The 16,398-nt window shown below is 58.1% G+C and overlaps 2 protein-coding genes across 2 annotated transcripts in view; both read right to left on the bottom strand.

Moving 5' to 3' along the window:
- UBE2G2 (ubiquitin conjugating enzyme E2 G2) overlaps positions 1–4,410 on the bottom strand; it is a 105,059-nt gene extending 100,649 nt beyond the window's left edge. The window contains exon 1 of the mRNA XM_011376369.2: positions 4,254–4,410. Coding sequence (XP_011374671.1) covers positions 4,254–4,296 — 43 coding nt within the window. The 5' untranslated portion in view covers positions 4,297–4,410. The remainder of the gene's footprint in view (positions 1–4,253) is intronic.
- A 1,687-nt stretch (positions 4,411–6,097) lies between these two features.
- Positions 6,098–16,398, bottom strand: part of SUMO3 (small ubiquitin-like modifier 3) — a 17,852-nt gene continuing 7,551 nt past the window's right edge. The window contains exons 2-4 of the mRNA XM_023521130.1: positions 11,891–12,056; positions 8,708–8,779; positions 6,098–7,448 (exon numbers count right to left, since the gene is read on the bottom strand). Coding sequence (XP_023376898.1) covers positions 7,356–7,448; positions 8,708–8,779; positions 11,891–12,056 — 331 coding nt within the window. The 3' untranslated portion in view covers positions 6,098–7,355. The remainder of the gene's footprint in view (positions 7,449–8,707; positions 8,780–11,890; positions 12,057–16,398) is intronic.

Raw genomic sequence — 16,398 nt, 5'->3', positions numbered from 1 at the left:
AGCCATCGGAGGACCCCAGGCCTGGCTCAGAGGGTGGCCCGGGGACAGGATCGGACCTGCACACATGCACAACTCTCTGGGGACAGAGCCCAGGGCGCCACTTCCACCTCCTTGGCCAGGCTCTAGCACCAGCAACGCCTGGGGTAGCCTCACGCACATGTGCCACCTTGGTTTCCGCAGCAGGAGCCGAGGAGTGCTTCTGGATCACCTGGCTCTGGAGGACAAGAGAGTTTGTGTCCCTGGATACATGGGATTGTTATAATCAGTGTCGCCCAAAAAGGAATTCAAACCCCAGTCTGGCATCCTGATTTCTGTGACTGCTGCCAGGCGATACCTCTACACTGCCTTGCTCTGGGGGCCAGTGAGTCTCACCCTCATGGGCCACATGGGACTGTCACCAACAGGGAGAGTTCTGAGACACCTACCACCCCTGGGGCAGGGCAGAGGAGCAGGAAGCAGGGAGCAGGAAGCGTGGCCTTTCTGTGAAGGGGGCCACTAGCCAATCGCAGGACACAGCCCAAGGGCCAGGCCCCTGATGAAAGCCACACTGGGGGCTGGCCAGGACCCTCTCCAGAACCTCGGGGGATGGGTGCATCTGCATGTCTACCCCCCTGCCACGCCCCAGAGGGCCAGTGTCTCCACGGGGAGAGCTGCACACGGCAGGTGCCCTGGTGGCAATAGGAAGGCGTACGGAGATTTCTAAATCACTGTTAACGTCCTGTTTCTGAAGCCGGGTGCCTCGGGTGCAGACGTTCATTCTACTATTTCATCTGAACATACGTGTTTGACACGCTTTTACTTATAAGCTTCACAATCAAAAGCTAAAAGGGGTTAATGACAGGGAAAGATGACAGTAACAGGTAGGACGGGTGGACTGGTTCGAGGATGGCTTCTCCAGGGGAGCCGGGCACGAGTGATGAGGACGGCCGGGGAAGAGCCCGGGCCCGGGCGGGAGGGTGCCAACGACAAAGCCGGGGCTGGAGCGGAGGGTGCCAGCTCAGAGGGAGAGATGAGGTCAGAGAGGCAGGAGAGGGGCCAGAGCATGCCGAGCCCGCCAGGTCACTGCGAGGACTTCGGTTTTTACTGCGACCAGGGGTCCTGGGCAGCGCCACGACCCGACTCTCTGCTGTGTGACGACCAGAACCCAGTGAGGCAAGAGCAGAAGCTGAAGGGCTCACGTGGCGGGCACCCAGCCTGGAGGGCGCGCCCGGCCGGCATGGGACTCGGATGCCGTCTGAAGGTGGGACGACAGGTCACCTGTGGAAAGAGGCAGCAAGGCTGGAGCTGCGGTTTGAGCCCACACACCTGGAAGGACGAAGCTGCCGCTGACTGGGAGGAGGGTGACAGGGGTGAGAGTAACAATGGTTCCGGGAAGAGCAGGGGCTCAGTTCTACACGTGTACGTTCGGGGTTCCTATCAGACACTGCACCGAGTCGAAGAACGTCCCCCAGAATCTGTGAAAGTGGCCTCATCTGGAAACGGAGGCCTTGATGAGGTGCTTGAGTTAAAATGAGGCCACAGCGGGCTTCAGTGGCCCTAAGATGACTGGCACCTTTCTGGGAGGCAGAAGGCCATGCATGACACGCCCAGAAGCCCGAGAGCAGCGAGGCCAGTGGCAGCCCCCGGAGGCTGGAAGAGGCCGGAAGGGAGTCCTCCCCCGTCCTCAGACACCCTGATTTGGGTCTTCTGGCGTCCAGAACCGTGAGAGAATAAAGTACCGCTTATTAAATTTTCCCGAGCTTGGGCTACTCCGTTACGGTGGCCCCAGGAAGCTCACACCTAAGTCCACCACTGACACTTCTGGGAAAGGCTAAGTGACGCGTGGAGGTAAAACATCTAGAAAAGATACCAGGTTCTTTTCCTGGTTCTCCTTTTTCGTTTTAAGAACCTAGGCCAATCGTCTCGCTTGTTATTCAACTTCCTGTAAAGTCGGGGCCTGAACGGAATCACAGCCAAGGTCCCACCGAGTCTAGGTTGCTGCAGCTCTGTGACTACTCCTAAGGACAAAAAAGGGTGCCTGCACCCTGTCCCAACTACCCAAACCCCGTGCCACAGGCCAGCTGCTTCTGTGAAGTCTACCTTCATGCTGGGTGTGCCACCTTCAAGTGTAGCAGGACAAACTAGACACTAAGACACAAAAGACAAGAATGACTAAACGGAATTTTATTACGTTACTAAGGTACAGCAACAACAAAACTCCCCTCAATAACATACTGACTTCATTTGCTATTGTCGATGTGACAAATCACCACAAACTCAGTGGCTTAGAACACCGCCCACTGATGATCTCAGTTTCCAGGTGACAGAAGGCTGGGCACAGCATGGGTCAGTTGGCTGGCTGCTTAGAGGCGCGCGAGGCAGCAGTCAGGAGTTGGCAGGGCTGCCTCCCCAAGTTCATCCGGGTTTCTGGCAGAGCTCAGTTCCCTGCGGCTGTACGACTGAGGGTCCACGGTCCCTGCTGCCGCTGGCCGGAGACCACTGTGGGGTCCAGAGTCGCCCACGGCCCTCAGGTCCTGGTCACTCTCCAGCTCCTCCTCAGAGCTCCCGTCCTGCCTTTCCTTCCGTTTCGGGGCCTCGTGCGGTTATGGTCGTACCCCGAGAGTCTACGCTGATCTCCCTGTCTGAGTCAGCTGGTTAGTAAGCTGCCGATGACATCTGCAAAGTCCCCTCGCCACGGTGCCCAGCTGAATGTCTGACCGAATAACCAGGGAACAGGAATCTTAGGGCCATCTGCAGAGCTCTGCATACATACTCCAAAATGACACATATTGACACGTAATGCACTTGTGTGATACAGCTTTGGAAATCAATCATTATTTATGTTCTATTATTGCAGAGCGACTACATGATTGAAACAATAGATGAGGCTTTTGTAAATACAGTAAGAGGAAAATCACCCTCGCTAACACAAATGCCCTCAGGAAATACGAGTTCAACAAAGCTAAGGCTGGACGGAAACAGCCTGAACTTAACTTCCCCTCAGGGGCTTAACAGGTTCCTCTACGGAAACTGAGAAAACAATGCCGGCTCGCAGCCCAGAGACGGCCAAACGGACTAAACCAGACGCGGCCGCACAGACCAGGATGCCGGGAAATGGTAAATTTCCCAGACATCTGAACCCCGGGCCAGGATTCCCATGAGGACCCAGAGGCCGCAGCCCCCTCAGCCTACCCTCCGCTCAGAGTGAACCGCCTCGTCTCTCCCCAGCCGTGGGGGACACAGGCGGCGCGCTGCTCAAACTTTTATGTAAGGAGCCTGCACCGGCGGCATATCGCCCCCGCCCCGGGCGGCGCCGCCCGTACGGTCAGGACGCTGAGCGGCGTGCGTGTCCACCAGCTACGCGAAATTCATTACGTTAGTTTATTTTCAACTCTCTGCTGAAAGTGTCCTCAGTGCAGTTATAGCAACAACGTCAACACTGCCGAGCTCCCCATCCGGGGTCTCGCGAAGCCGAGTCTTCCCGGGCGAGGCAGGGGCTGAGCCCAGGTCTGTGGCTCGGGGCCCCGCGCCTGAGCAGGGCAGGCCACGCCGTGTCCCCACCGGCTAACCAGGGCCCCGTGGGCGCGGCGGTATCCCAGGACTCGTCACGGCAATGCTCCCAAGGGAGCTTTCCGCCGCCAAAACGTGGAACGCGCAATGTTCCGAGGTTCTCGTTTCTCCCTTTGTTTCCCCAAACCTCAGAAAAATCTACAGGCTAACGAGCACGGAGGAGGCTGTCTGGACACCATCTGGGAAGAATGACAGGTGGCACTGTCCTGAAGAACGAGAACACCAAAGTCCGACCTTTCACCCCGAGCGCGACGCGCTCCCCCCGGCGCTGCTCTCGAACCTCTCGGCGGGCGGCTCGGGCCCCCTCCCCGTCCCCGCGTGCGGCCGACGCTGGGGACAGCGCGGCTCCGGGTCGCTGAAGACGCCGGACGGAGACCGACCGCAACCGCCGACGCGTTCCTAAACGAGCGCAGCGGCAACGGCGACTTCTGCCCTCCAGGTTCTCCGCGCCGGTCGCGAACACCCTCGAGAGGTGACGGGCGCGGCCGAACAGGCGCCCCGGGCCGCCTGCGGCTCCGCGGGGGCTCCGCGTCCAGCTGCGCCACACCAGGCGGCCCTCGCGCCGGGGCCCCCGGGCCGGAGGAGGGGGCGCGGCGGGGGCCTGGGGCGGGGCGCGGGGCGCCAGCCCGACGTGAGGCTCGGCGGCGGGCGGCAGCCGCGGCCTCCGCGCTGTCCTCCCGGCCCCGCGCGGGCCCCGAACTCACGTTTGTACTCGGCCATCAGCCTCTTGAGCGCCGTCCCCGCCATGGTCCGGGCAGCAGCGGAGGTCCGTCAGGCCTCCCGCCCGCAGCGCTGTATCCCCCGCCCGCCGCCGCGGCTGCTTCCGGGTCGCTGCGCGGGCACCGAAGCCCTTCCGGGGCGGGGCCGCGCGTGCGCAGTGGCGGCGGGGCGGGGCGGGGCTGCGCGGGTCCGGAGGCCCCTTTGCGGAGTGATCGCTGCTCCCGACGACCCCAGTCCCTGTGCGGCTCGGGCCTGCCGGGGGTCCGGGCCGCGAGCCCCCGGATTGCGTACGTAGGGACTGCCTGTTGCGTCACACTGGCCATACGGGGGTCCGATGGAGGACGGGGCGGTGGACGGCGGGCTGTGCAGACGTCATTCACTTGGCATTTTTTTAAGGACACCAGAAGGGGGCGTGGAAAACGAAGAGTCTGCAGTTGGAGAAGTATCCACATGGCGTGGCCGCGACGGGCGCGCTCGCCGTGCCCCCGCCGTCGGGCGTGGTCACTGACCAGGCCCCGTCTCCGAAGGCCTCGGTGCCCCCCGACTACCTCCCCGCAGGTCTTGGGTTTGGGATGGTGGCGCGGCCCAGCCGGAATCGGGGGCCCAAGACTTGCCCACCACCCCTACCCCCGGCGAGAGGAGCTGGGGAGACCCGAGGGGCAGCCGAGCCGCAGCCAGCGCGCTGACCAGCTCGACCACGGGCTGAGCAGCGGGTGTGTGATAGCGGCGCGGGGGAGACCAGCAAGCTCAGAAAACAGTATGCGTCTCTGGCAACTAAGTTCTAAAATATGAAAAGTGTGTCACAGCTGAACCCGTGTTCTAAGGTAGAGCTTTAACATTAATATGCTTTCCCAGCTGTGAGCTCGTGGGCACCAGGGCGACACCTCCCGGTTTTCCTAGGACCCAGGGTTCTTGGGACATGGGACTTTTAAGTGCCAAAACCAAAGTGCTAGCTGGGACTCAGGGCACCGAATAACAGGATAAGTCGGGCTTATCTCTTCCTGAAGCGTCAATTTAACGAGAGTTAGATTTGTGTAACTTAATATTTTCAAAATAGTAACACCAAGATTATTCCAAATGCACAAGTTGCATTAACTTTCAGACAATCTCGAGGACATACCCTGTTCTCTGCGGCGCGGCGCTGCGGGTGGGAGGTCCCGCAGCACTGCTCTAACGTCCCAAGTAAACACGCAGCCCCGCTCTTCTAACTTAAGGTACAAGTGCGGGGGCGATGACAGTCCCTGTGACGAGCTCGAATCCTGCTTTTGGCCGGTGTAGACCAGGTGCTAGGGTGCCGCGCTGTTTCCTAGCTGCCCTGCACCTTTCGGCTTAGGCTCGTCTCACCTGATGGACTACCTAAAACCGCTCAGTCATTTTCAACCCTGGTTTTGTCACAGCAGTCCACGGGGAAGTTCTCATTCACATCAGTTCGCTCAGCTTCAAAGAGTAGGTTGTCGGCCGCCCTGAGGAAAACAGTCTGAACGTCAAGCAACAAACAGCTTGAGACACCCAGACTGACGTCCAGATCTGCTGCCTCCAAAACCAAGCCTATCTGCACGACACCCAGGAGCGGAAAGGAGTGGTCACAATGCCAGTTTAGCGCAGCCGACAGCCAGAGAGCTCTGGGAGGCGGGAGAGGACGGACCCCTCGGGAACCTCCCCGCCCAGCACAGGCAATCTGCAAGGGTCGCAGAGGGAACCCACAGGGGAATACTTACTTTTCGGCACCTAGCCTTTAAACCAAAGTCTGAGTGGCCTCGCTAAATTGTTAGGACGCATGCTGAATTGCGACAGCCCCAACCTCCAAACGCAGGATGTAACACACGAGACCGAATACCAAACTATATTTACTGTTTACAGTAGTAAAGGGCAACGAAGAAATGTACAAATTGGTGAATAAACAGCCAGCAGGCCCCACCCGCGCCCCGACAGCAAAACACAAGAGAAGGCGAGACTCCAGGCAAGCAAGAGACGGCGGTCACGGTCGCGCTGTCCAAGTGGCAGACGAGGCAGAGCAGGGCCATCAGGCAGCAGTGGGTCCGTACGAAAGGGCAGTGGGACTCAGGGTGGAACAGGTACAGATCCCCAGACGCTTCACAGAACTGAATCACAGCTAAGATTCGAGAAGCAGCAGAGCACAGTCCGTGTGAGGGCCAGGAAGGCCCTGGGCGCGGACCTGCGTGTGGCCACACTTGTAAGTAGCTCTTTGACACAAAAACGTCACTGCAAATTCGGCAATACTTAATCGTACTTTTCTATATAGAGGCCATAATTACTCATCAGAAGCAAATACGGGAAGGGAACTGAGGCCACAGTACTATCACCAAGTGAGAGACGTGGGGGTTACTTTCCTCTGCATTAAGAAAAGGGGCAAAGCCAGTTGTCACTGACCACGCTTCTCCCGTGTAGCATCACGGGCGCTGTGCCTGCCACTGCCCAAGGGGACATCGAGGAGCAGAGCACCCCGGGCCATGTTGCTGAGGGACTCAGCTGTTTTCCTTCTTGCCTTTCAGAAAGCATTCCAGTATTCTCCCTTCGACTTGTACCATATTCTCACAAAACTTAAATTTGCAATATTTAGCACTTAAAAAACCTGTGCCTACAAAAAATGGGAACCGAAAGTTTGTCTCCCATCCCCACCATGCCCCCAACACTTGTCCCACAGAAGCACTCCCAGTGTGGTGACATGAGCTCTCTACATGATCGGAATAAGCGGTGGGGGGGGGGGATTGGGGGGGTGTCAATACCTGGGATAAGATCCTCGTCTAGACTAAAAGGGGACATTCAGGCCACAAGCTGGGGGGACATGTCATAGGAAGGGAAAAGAAAAACAAAAATGAAAGCAAAAACCCAAAAAGCCTCACGACTCATTTCCCTAAACGAAGATGACAACTGTGCCCGGCCCGGGTTCAGGTGAGGGAGGATTCATCCCTGCAGAGTTCTGAGTGGCACCCGCAGTGTGTCACAGAGGAAAGGAATGTGGGTGGATGTCCTCGGTCTCCGCAGACTCCTTTGCGATTGGCATGGTCACGTGCTCACTATTCAACGGCAAATACAAGGACGGTGACGAAGGGGGGCCGTTCCGTTTAGAGGCGGCGTCCTGCGCGGCAGCCGGTCTCCCTAGAGCCCCCCGTCTGCTGCTGGAACACGTCGATGGTGTCTTCATCCTCCATCTCCAGCTGGCAGGGTCGGCGTGACGGGCACAGAGACAAAAGGAAAAACTGTTAGTTTTCTCGCCGTCACAGAAACAAAAACTGCTCGATGAAATACACCTATCTACAGCACTGTCCCCATCACTGGCGCACACGGGCTGTCACACCCTTGCTCTGTGGCCGTCACTCCTGGGTCACAGGCAGGGAGGAGAGGCTACGCTTAGGATTCCCAGCACACTGCTCATTCAGCAGGCCTCCCCTCACACAACTCACGAAAGAACATTCAAGGCCAACTTCAGCTGATAGAAAACGAAGTCTCATTAAAAAACGGACAAGGATGTGACACTGTTACTGAAAATGACACAGGTGGATTTTCGTGTGGGGCGGCGCGTGTGGGGGGGCGCGTGTTGTGGGGTCGCGGGGGGGCCCCCTTTTTGTGACGTGTGGTGTGTGTTGTGTGTGGATTTTCCAGCGCACCCCGTCTCTCCATATGGGGGCCCCGTGTGTGGGGGCGCGGCGGGGGCGCCGCCCGTTCTCCCGCGCCCCCCCTTCAAGGCCAGGCCAGGGGTGCGGTGACGCCCCTGCTCCTGACCCCGCAGCACAGACCCCTCCCACGATCTCCCTCTGTGCTCGGTACAAAAGCTCCTGCCAGTCGGAGACCAAGGCGCTGGAGGCAGGAGCGTCCGGAACCATCTCAGATGTGGGTACAAGGAGCGGGGCCGGCGGCCACCATGCTGCAGACACTACCTGGACAGGGCCAGGGTGACAAGCGGGAGGAGGGCTCCCCGGCCCCCCCCGCAGGGCAGCCTCCCTGCCCCGGGAACCCTCGGCGCCCACCGCTGCCTGGGTGGCTGCAGAGTCCCGCAAGTGGGCAGAGGTACACAGCCGTCCCTGGGACGGGCCAGGCAGACTCTGACAGTCGGTGGCTCTGGGTCACGAGGTCGTCCAGCCCATGAATGACGAGGGCCCAGCCCTGACCACAGCCTCTGCCCGGGTCCGCTGCCAGCAGGGCCTGGGCCTGGGCCTAGGCCGGACTTGCGCTGACCCCATGGCCTGGGCGCCCGCCCCAGTCCACCCAGACCCGCGCCCATGCCCCATGTTCTCAGCGTCCAGCCCACGCCCCACATCTCCCAACGCAGAGGAGGATGTCCCACAAAGGCTTCCTTCCCATTTGAAACAATGAACCTCCGAATTTAAACACTGAACCACCCGGTAATAGGCCCCTGAGGACACTAAGGTGCCCCACGAGGGCCAGTGGGGGCCTCAGTCAGATGCTGCTGCCATACCTGGGCCGGGGTGTCCGCCTCGTTGATCGGCTGCCCATCGAACCGGAACCTAATCTGTCTCATTGACAAGCCCTGTAACGAAAAGGCAAATACCAGTCCATATTTCCAGGCAACGCATTAATTCAGAAAAGTCAAATATTTACACCAAAATACTAGAATTCAGAACACACAGACTGACGAGCCAATTGATTCTAAACCCGCTGGTGGGCCTGTAATCGAGTCTACGTGATGGCAACAGCACACCTTCAGAAAGTACCATTCTAGCAGCTTCTAGCCCAACGCACATCCTCACCCTCGCTTCCCCCCATGAGCCAAGCAAGCTTTCCACAGTGCCGGGACCACCGCGACCCCCTTCAAGTCTCTCAGAAACAGGCCAGGCGACGAGGCATGTGACAAGGACGCCGCTTGACACTGGGAAGCAATCCCAATGGCTGGGGCCTTGAGAAAGGCAGGAGGACACTTTCCATCCGCAAAGGAGCACGTGTCGCCTTTCTGTGTCCCGAGGGAATGTGAACAGGTCGGTGTGCAGAGACGACCACCTTTAAAAGGCCGTTCCGACTTCACGCAAACAGGACAGGCAGGAGTCGAGCCCACACCTCTGCCCCACTGAAAAGCATAAAGAAATAAGCAACGAACAACAGGACAAAGAGCGGGAGAGGGCAAGGGCCAACAGACCACGGGTGTCACCGCTGAGCTGGAAGCTGAAGGCTCCAAGGCTGTGGACGCTAGACTCCAAAGTAGGGGTGGGGTCGGGGCAACAAGATGCAGCCCCGAGAGGCGGGGTCTGTCACTCTGGGAGGCCGACATGCAGCCAGCAGCTGATCTAGGGTGATGCCTCGAAGATCCTATCAGCCCCCAAGCCAAGGTCCGCAATCCCAGAGCCCAGGTGCTGCCCCTCCCCCAGACAGAGGGAGCCCGGGCCGCAGCCCAGCGGTGGGGAGTGGCGGGCACTCCCACGGCACAGGCAGGAGCCTGGAGGTCACTTCTGGGAAAACTCAAGGACTCACAGGCTGCCACATCCGGGAGCCCCACACCACGAACCCTAGCAGGCCGCCCCACAGCAAGGTGTGCGCCCTGTGCACGCGCGCGCGCGCGCACACACACACAAGCATGCAGCTTTTCACCAGGTTTCAGTGCTTCGTTCTTAGATGCGAGCAGTTAATCGAGGGTTAGAGGGCATTTAAGGGGAAGCCTCAATATGTGAGACCAGACCAGATGGAGAAGGGAGGGCGCAGGTGGGGGAAGGGGTCCGAGGATACACCGCACACGCACACGTGTGCACGCGCGTGCACGCTCCCAGTTCGCAGGGATGTGGAAAGCGACAGTAAGTCTACTGGGGAAGAAGCCTCGAAGCACAAGAGCTTAGAAACTGGAGATCAGAAATCCCGACAGGAATCAGACCGTCCACGTAAAGCTGAGAAAAGGCCCCAGGAAAGAAACCCACAGCGACGACGAAACCGGTGCAAAACCGGTCATGACCGGTGAACAGGTCCCTGTGACAGCACCGAGGACAGGGAGCCGAGGCGGGGGAGGGACACAGCTTTCAGGACCGACAGAAGTGCGGTTCTGAACCGAGACGGGTTCCCAGAAAGGCAGAGCTGAACCTGCGCACCCCGAAGCACGCGGCGGTGGGAGCCCCAACACGGGCGTGGGGCCCCGACAGTGCTCAGAGGGAGGCCGAGTTACCCGCAAAGGCGACAGACCCAGAATGCCACTGGACGGTCACAGCAACACCGGAAGCCGGGGACAGACAACACAGGAGGTCCGAAACAGGAAAATGAGTTTCGACCCTGAAATTTCTGTGCGCTCCAATATCCCAGGCCGAAGGTGTATAGGAAGCAAGTCGTTTTCAGACGCTGTGTCTCAGAGATGCTGCGTTTTACATACTTTTTCTGAACAAAAGCCTGGAAGACGTGCTCCATCAAAACAGGAAAGGTGATTAATACAGAAAATACACCGGAGGGAGGGAAAGAAACTTCCAGAACAACTCAGGCGGCTCTGGAGACAGCTAGCCTCAAAAGCAAGCTGTCCAGGGGGCACAGGACAGGAGGGGCTCCCAGGACAACGGGAAAAGCAAGGACACAGCAGTGCCTGCCTACGTGGGGGGCTGGACAGCACAGGGGAAACGTGGGGGTGCGTCCACAGTGGGCCGCACCACCACCAGACGAGGAAAAACGACACTCGACAGGTCGTTGCAGACGAGCGATCGACTGCGAGGACAAGGACGAGGGACAGTGCGCTGTGGCTGCAGCATCAGCTGAGTCACCACCTTTCACAGGTAAAAATAACTTCTAAACTGAAAACGCAGAACAGCGTGAGCACATTTACCGAGAAAAAGCTCAAGAGAAAGTCGAAGCGCTGGCAGAGATGCTTCTGGGGAGCAGAGTTTGAGAAGCGGGGGCCAGAGCAAGACGTCGTGACGTCACTTTCCTGCGGTGTCCTGACAACAAACTCCCAAGGCCGGAGTCTCAAAGCCAACAGCGGAGGCCGACTCGGCACTCGCGCTCCCACGGCGGCAGAGGACAGCTGCCTGCTGCTCAGAGAAACAGCTCCATCGAGGGGGCGCGGGGCAGGCCGAGGGCACCAGGAGCCCCACGCCCCGTCACTCCAGAGCACTGCGCGGGCGGAGCCGCCGAGTGAGGACTCGCGGGACTGGACGGGCCCCGGGACCAAAAATGAGGCCACAGGAGCACTGATGAGAACAAAACAGACCGAGGGACAAAGCACAGGTACACTGCAGCCACGAGTTCAAAATGACACTAACAACAGCGACAGCTAAAAAAGTGCAGTCTCACTGGTCACTGTGGGAGGAGGCCAGTGACGACTGATGAACCAAGGGAAGGAATCGGGTATCATCTAGAAACCACACTGTGACCAGGGCTGCGTCCCCACAGACATGGCCCAGCCACCGTGGGGAGGAGGAGGAGCTGTCCAGCCCGACCGCTGCCCCCGCCTCCTGGGGAAGGGCGGACAGTGGATCTGCTGGGACAGGCGGTGGGCGCACCCTGGAGACGGGGCAGAGAAAGGCCACAGAGGAAAGCGCACGTGTGCGCAGACACGCACATGCACACGAATACGCACACACGTGTGCGCACACACGCATGCATGCAAATATGCACACGTTCAGACACACAAACGCACGCGCACGCAGGCGCTCCAGGCCAGCGCCCCGCCGCAGCGCACCTGCCTCTCGCAGTAGGCCTTCATCAGCTTGCTCAGCGGGGTGTGTCTCTTGATTTTGAACTGGACCACAGAGCCGTCCTGCCCGGCCACCTTCAGGTTGATGTGGTCATTCTCCGTCTTCACACCCTCCTGCAAAAGACGCAAACGGGGCCTTGACACCACATTTCAAGACGACCACGGTTTTAAGGGCAAGTCTTTAGGTAATTGCTGGGTTTTTTAAGCCATTACAAGCAACCTAAGTCTTAAAATTCTTTAGCAATCTAGAGCCAGTCACGTGACGTTTATTTTTACACAGAATTTATTTTTAACTTCCGAGAATCCGTGTGTAAGGAAACGCGACGCAGATCTACAGAGCTCACAGATTGTTAATTCAAACAAAACAGTCCGCTTAACAAATGTAGGAGAAAACTGGAAGTCCCGTCTGTCGCAAGATGGGTCCTGGGAGGCTGGAGGGGGGGCCACGTGCTCTGAGCAGCCGAGCCAGGCCGCCCGCACGCGTCCACCTTCCTGCTGCCCGCGACCGTGGGGGGAAGCCCAGCCCTCCCTGTGCAGTTTCGCCTTCGGTCAGTCCCACCTGAGCGGGGACGTTCCCGGCATCTGCCTTCACGTGAGCCCTGACGTGCTCACGCTCCCGAACAAGGACGCACAGTTCCTGTCTCCTGGAAACACGTGGACTTGACGCAGCACGTCTATCACGGGGCAGAGGCTCCGTCTGCAGCATCTCCTAAGAGCCAGAGTGACCGCCCGCAGTGACACGCCCCTCGAGGGTCCCGCAGGCACAGTGCCGCCTCCTTTATCTGGCACCGTTTGGGAATAAAGGAGTCGTTTATTTTTTAATGAAGTGATGAAGCTGGCCCAAGTTTTGATGGAAATCAAAGCGTATGCTGCACTTTCTCCGGCTGACACACATGCTCATCTCTTCCCGGATGTGTCACTTGTCAGTGTGGCCCTGGAGGAGTGACCGCCATGTCAGGGCTCAGCGCCAGGACTACTGGCAGGCTCCGTGGAGGATTCCACACCTCTCCCCTACCCGCCCTGCTGGGAGGGCTGGGGCCCTGCTCCCCTCCCTGTGTCCCCAGCCACCCCAACAGAAGGGGCCTGGAAGCAGGCGGCTGCATCCCGCACGCTGGCTCTTCAAATTCTTGTGTGGGGTGCAGCTCTGTCCAGGGTTCTTGGAGCGGCCAAGAAGTCGCCCCGGGAGGCGAGACACCAGCAAGGAGCCTGGAGGAGGATGCCCGGGGGAGGCGCCCACTGGCCACTCGGCCGGGCACCACACACGCCGCCCATGCCCGCGACCTACACTCGTGTGGGGTGGGAGAGCTGGCGGGGCAGACAGGTGCTCGGTGACCCCCGGCCGAGACGCGCTGGGCGGCCCCTCTTGGAGCACCTGCTCTGTTTCCCAGAGACTAAGAATGCATTTGGGTATTTTTTGCAGTTGAAGGTTTTATTTTGGAATCATTTCACATTTACAGAAAAGTTGCAAAACAGCGCTCACGAGCTCCTGTGCGCCCCACGCCCGTCCCCACGTGGACGTCTTGCAGCCCCACGTGCGTGTCACAGCTGAGCACCCAGCACTGCCACGTCATTAGCAAGGACACTTCGAGCTTTCTTGGTATTCTGCCAGTTTTCGTCCTATTTCTGTTGTGGGATCCGATCCAGGGTACCACGTCCCGCTCGTAGATATGGGTTTTTTTTCCATTATTTTTACTGTGTTAAAATACACACAATGTAAAATTTACCATTTCGACCATTTTGGGGTGGCATTAAGTACATTCGTAAGGTCGTGCAGCCATCACCACCGTCCTCTCCAGAGCTCTTTTTATCTGATAAACCTGAAATTCTGACCCACTGAACAATAACTCCTCGCACCCACATCCCACTTTCTGTCTCCATAATTTTTATTCTAGGGACCTCAACGACATGGATCATGCAGTATTTGTCCTTTTGTATCTGGCTTATTTCACTCAGCATAATGTCTTCAAGGTCCATCCACGTCATAGTGTGTGTCGGAATCACCTTCCCTTTCATGGATGGTTAAAACTTCATTGTACAGACGGGCATTTTGCTCACCAGCTCATCCATCGATGGACACTTGGGTTGCTTCCACATTTTAGCCATCACCAATAATGCTGCAGCGAGCGCTGGTGCGCGAGTATCTCGAGACCCTGCTTTCAATTATTTTGGGTATGTAGCCAGAAGTGGGATTGCTGGGTCATATGGTGAATTTCTTTTTAAGGAGCTGCCATCCTGTTTCCCACAGCTGCTCACCATTTTACATTCCCACCAACAGTGCACAAGGGTTCTAATTCCTCCACGTCATTGCCAACACTTTTTATTGTTTTGACAGCAGCCATCCTAGCGGGTATGAGGTCTTGGTTTGCATTTCCTCGATGATGATGTTGAGCATCTTTTCGTGTCCTATTGGCCATTGGCCTATGTCTCCTTTGAGAAATGTCTACTCAAGTCCTTTGCCCATTTCTAAGTGGGGTTGTTTTTTAGTTGTTGAGTTTTAGGAGTTCTCTATACATTCTGGATATTAATCCCTTGTCAGATATACAATTTACAACATCTTCTCCCCGTCTATAGGTTGCTTTTTCACTGTTGATAGTGTCCACATCACATTCCGATGCACAAAATTTTAGTTTTCATTAAGTTCAGTTTGTCTGTTTTTTCTTGTTGGCGTCATATCCAAGAAATAATCGTCACATCCAATGTCGTGAAGCTTCTGTCTGTTTTCTCCTAAGAGTTTTATTGGTTTAGGTCTTAAGCATTTAGGTCCTTGATCCATTTTGAGTTAATTTTTGTACACGGTGTTAAGAAGGATCCAACTTCATTCCTTTGCATGAGGACAGAGGATGCATTTGCTTTCATGACGAAAAGATACGGACGTGTTCAAACAAACAGATGCAGGGCCCAGAACACAAAGCAAACAGAAACACAAGGCAGTGGCTGCAGACCGTGCACAGGGCCTCACCAGGGACAATGGGGCACCAGCTAAAGGCCCCAGGTACCTCTCCCCTCTAACAGAGGGAAACCAAGAACAAAAGGCCTGTCCCAGACCCCTGGTGAATTCCGAATAAACAAAGAGTAATGGGAGAAAAAAAGAAACCCTAAAAAAGACTACAATTCACTGCAGTCGGTGCCTCGGCCACGCAGGGGCGAGAGGCTGCTTTCCCAGCCGACCCGTCAGGCTTTCCTTCTTAGAGCACCATGGCCTCCTGCCAGGCCCAGAGCAGAGGGGAGAGGGGACTCCTCGGCAGGCACGACAAAGCATTTAGTCCTTTTAGAAGCAGTTAAAATGTGTTTATGCAACTGACAAAAGACAATGGGAGTTGACAGGACTGGCAGAGTTAAGTTTAAAAACACCAAAGAAACGAGCATCGAGTGTACATCGCGCTATTTAAACTTCAGTGAGAGGAAACCGCCCGGGAGAACGTGAGGACGGCATTTATTCTTGGCCCAACGACCCGCTGGGAAGGAGCCGCGGCAGAAAAGGCTGAGTTGGAGCCCACGTGTACAAAGCGAAGGCTGCTCCCGCCGCATCTGCAGAGAGGTGTGCCCGGAGTGTGACCTCTCCCCAAAGCGGGGCAGGGAGGGTGTGGGCTCCACGTGGGCCCACAGGTCCACCCCAAGCCCGGCTGTGCCCTTGTGTTGCCCACGCGCTGGGCTCGGTCTCCGCTGTGGGGGTGCGACCTCCGGGACGCGGCTGTCGTCAGAGGAAGCCAGCAGATCTTCCTTAGGCAAAAAAACTAGCCTAACAGTGCAGACGAAAAGCTTCGGAAGCCTGTTTTAAACACTAGTTAGCACACCGCCTGCGGCCTCCTCAAAGACTGAGGCCAACGCCAGGGAGGGGCGCAGACCGGAGGGCGCCATGGGGACCGGAGGCTCACGCCTAGGGACGACGGAGAGGGTGGGCGCAGGCCCGAGGGCGCCATGGGGACCGGGGGATGGGGCACGCCGGGTGACATACTGGGGGAGGGTGGGCACACGCCCGAGGGCGGCAAGAGGGGCGGCGGTAAAGGTTGCCAGCGCGTGCAGCCAGGCCAGGCCTCTCAGGGTCCCTCGGGGTGGCCCGCAGTGAGGACCGAGGAGGGGGCCTCAGCAAACAGCGCTGGGCGGGTCTGCGGACTAGGGTCCCGGCGCGAGGGGCGTAGCAGGGGAGGGCACCGGCGACAGAGGAGCTCCTGGGGAGGGGCTGTGCCCGATAGGGGTCCCGGCGGAAGCGGGCGGGGTTTCTCCCCAAAGTGGGTGGCAGCGTCCGAGATCGCAACCGGGATTCGGGAGGGGAGCTTCCCGTCGGGGGAGGTCGGTGGAGGGAACCCCGACAGAGGACTCCAAGGGAGGGGCGTCTGGACGCGGCAGGGGGTTCCGGAGACGCTGTGTTCCGGCGGCTGAGGGGCGGTGGCGACGGGGTATTTAGGGCCAGGAAGAGTCGGGACGCGCGGCGCCGCGCAGGCCCCGCCCCGCGTCCTAGGTCGGCCCTGGGCGGGGCTCCGGGGGGCGGGGCC

The sequence above is a fragment of the Pteropus vampyrus genome, unplaced genomic scaffold, assembly GCF_000151845.1.
Source record: "Pteropus vampyrus isolate Shadow unplaced genomic scaffold, Pvam_2.0 Scaffold296, whole genome shotgun sequence".
NCBI classification, from domain to species: Eukaryota; Metazoa; Chordata; class Mammalia; order Chiroptera; family Pteropodidae; genus Pteropus; species Pteropus vampyrus.
This window is presented reverse-complemented; position numbering and strand designations above follow the sequence as displayed.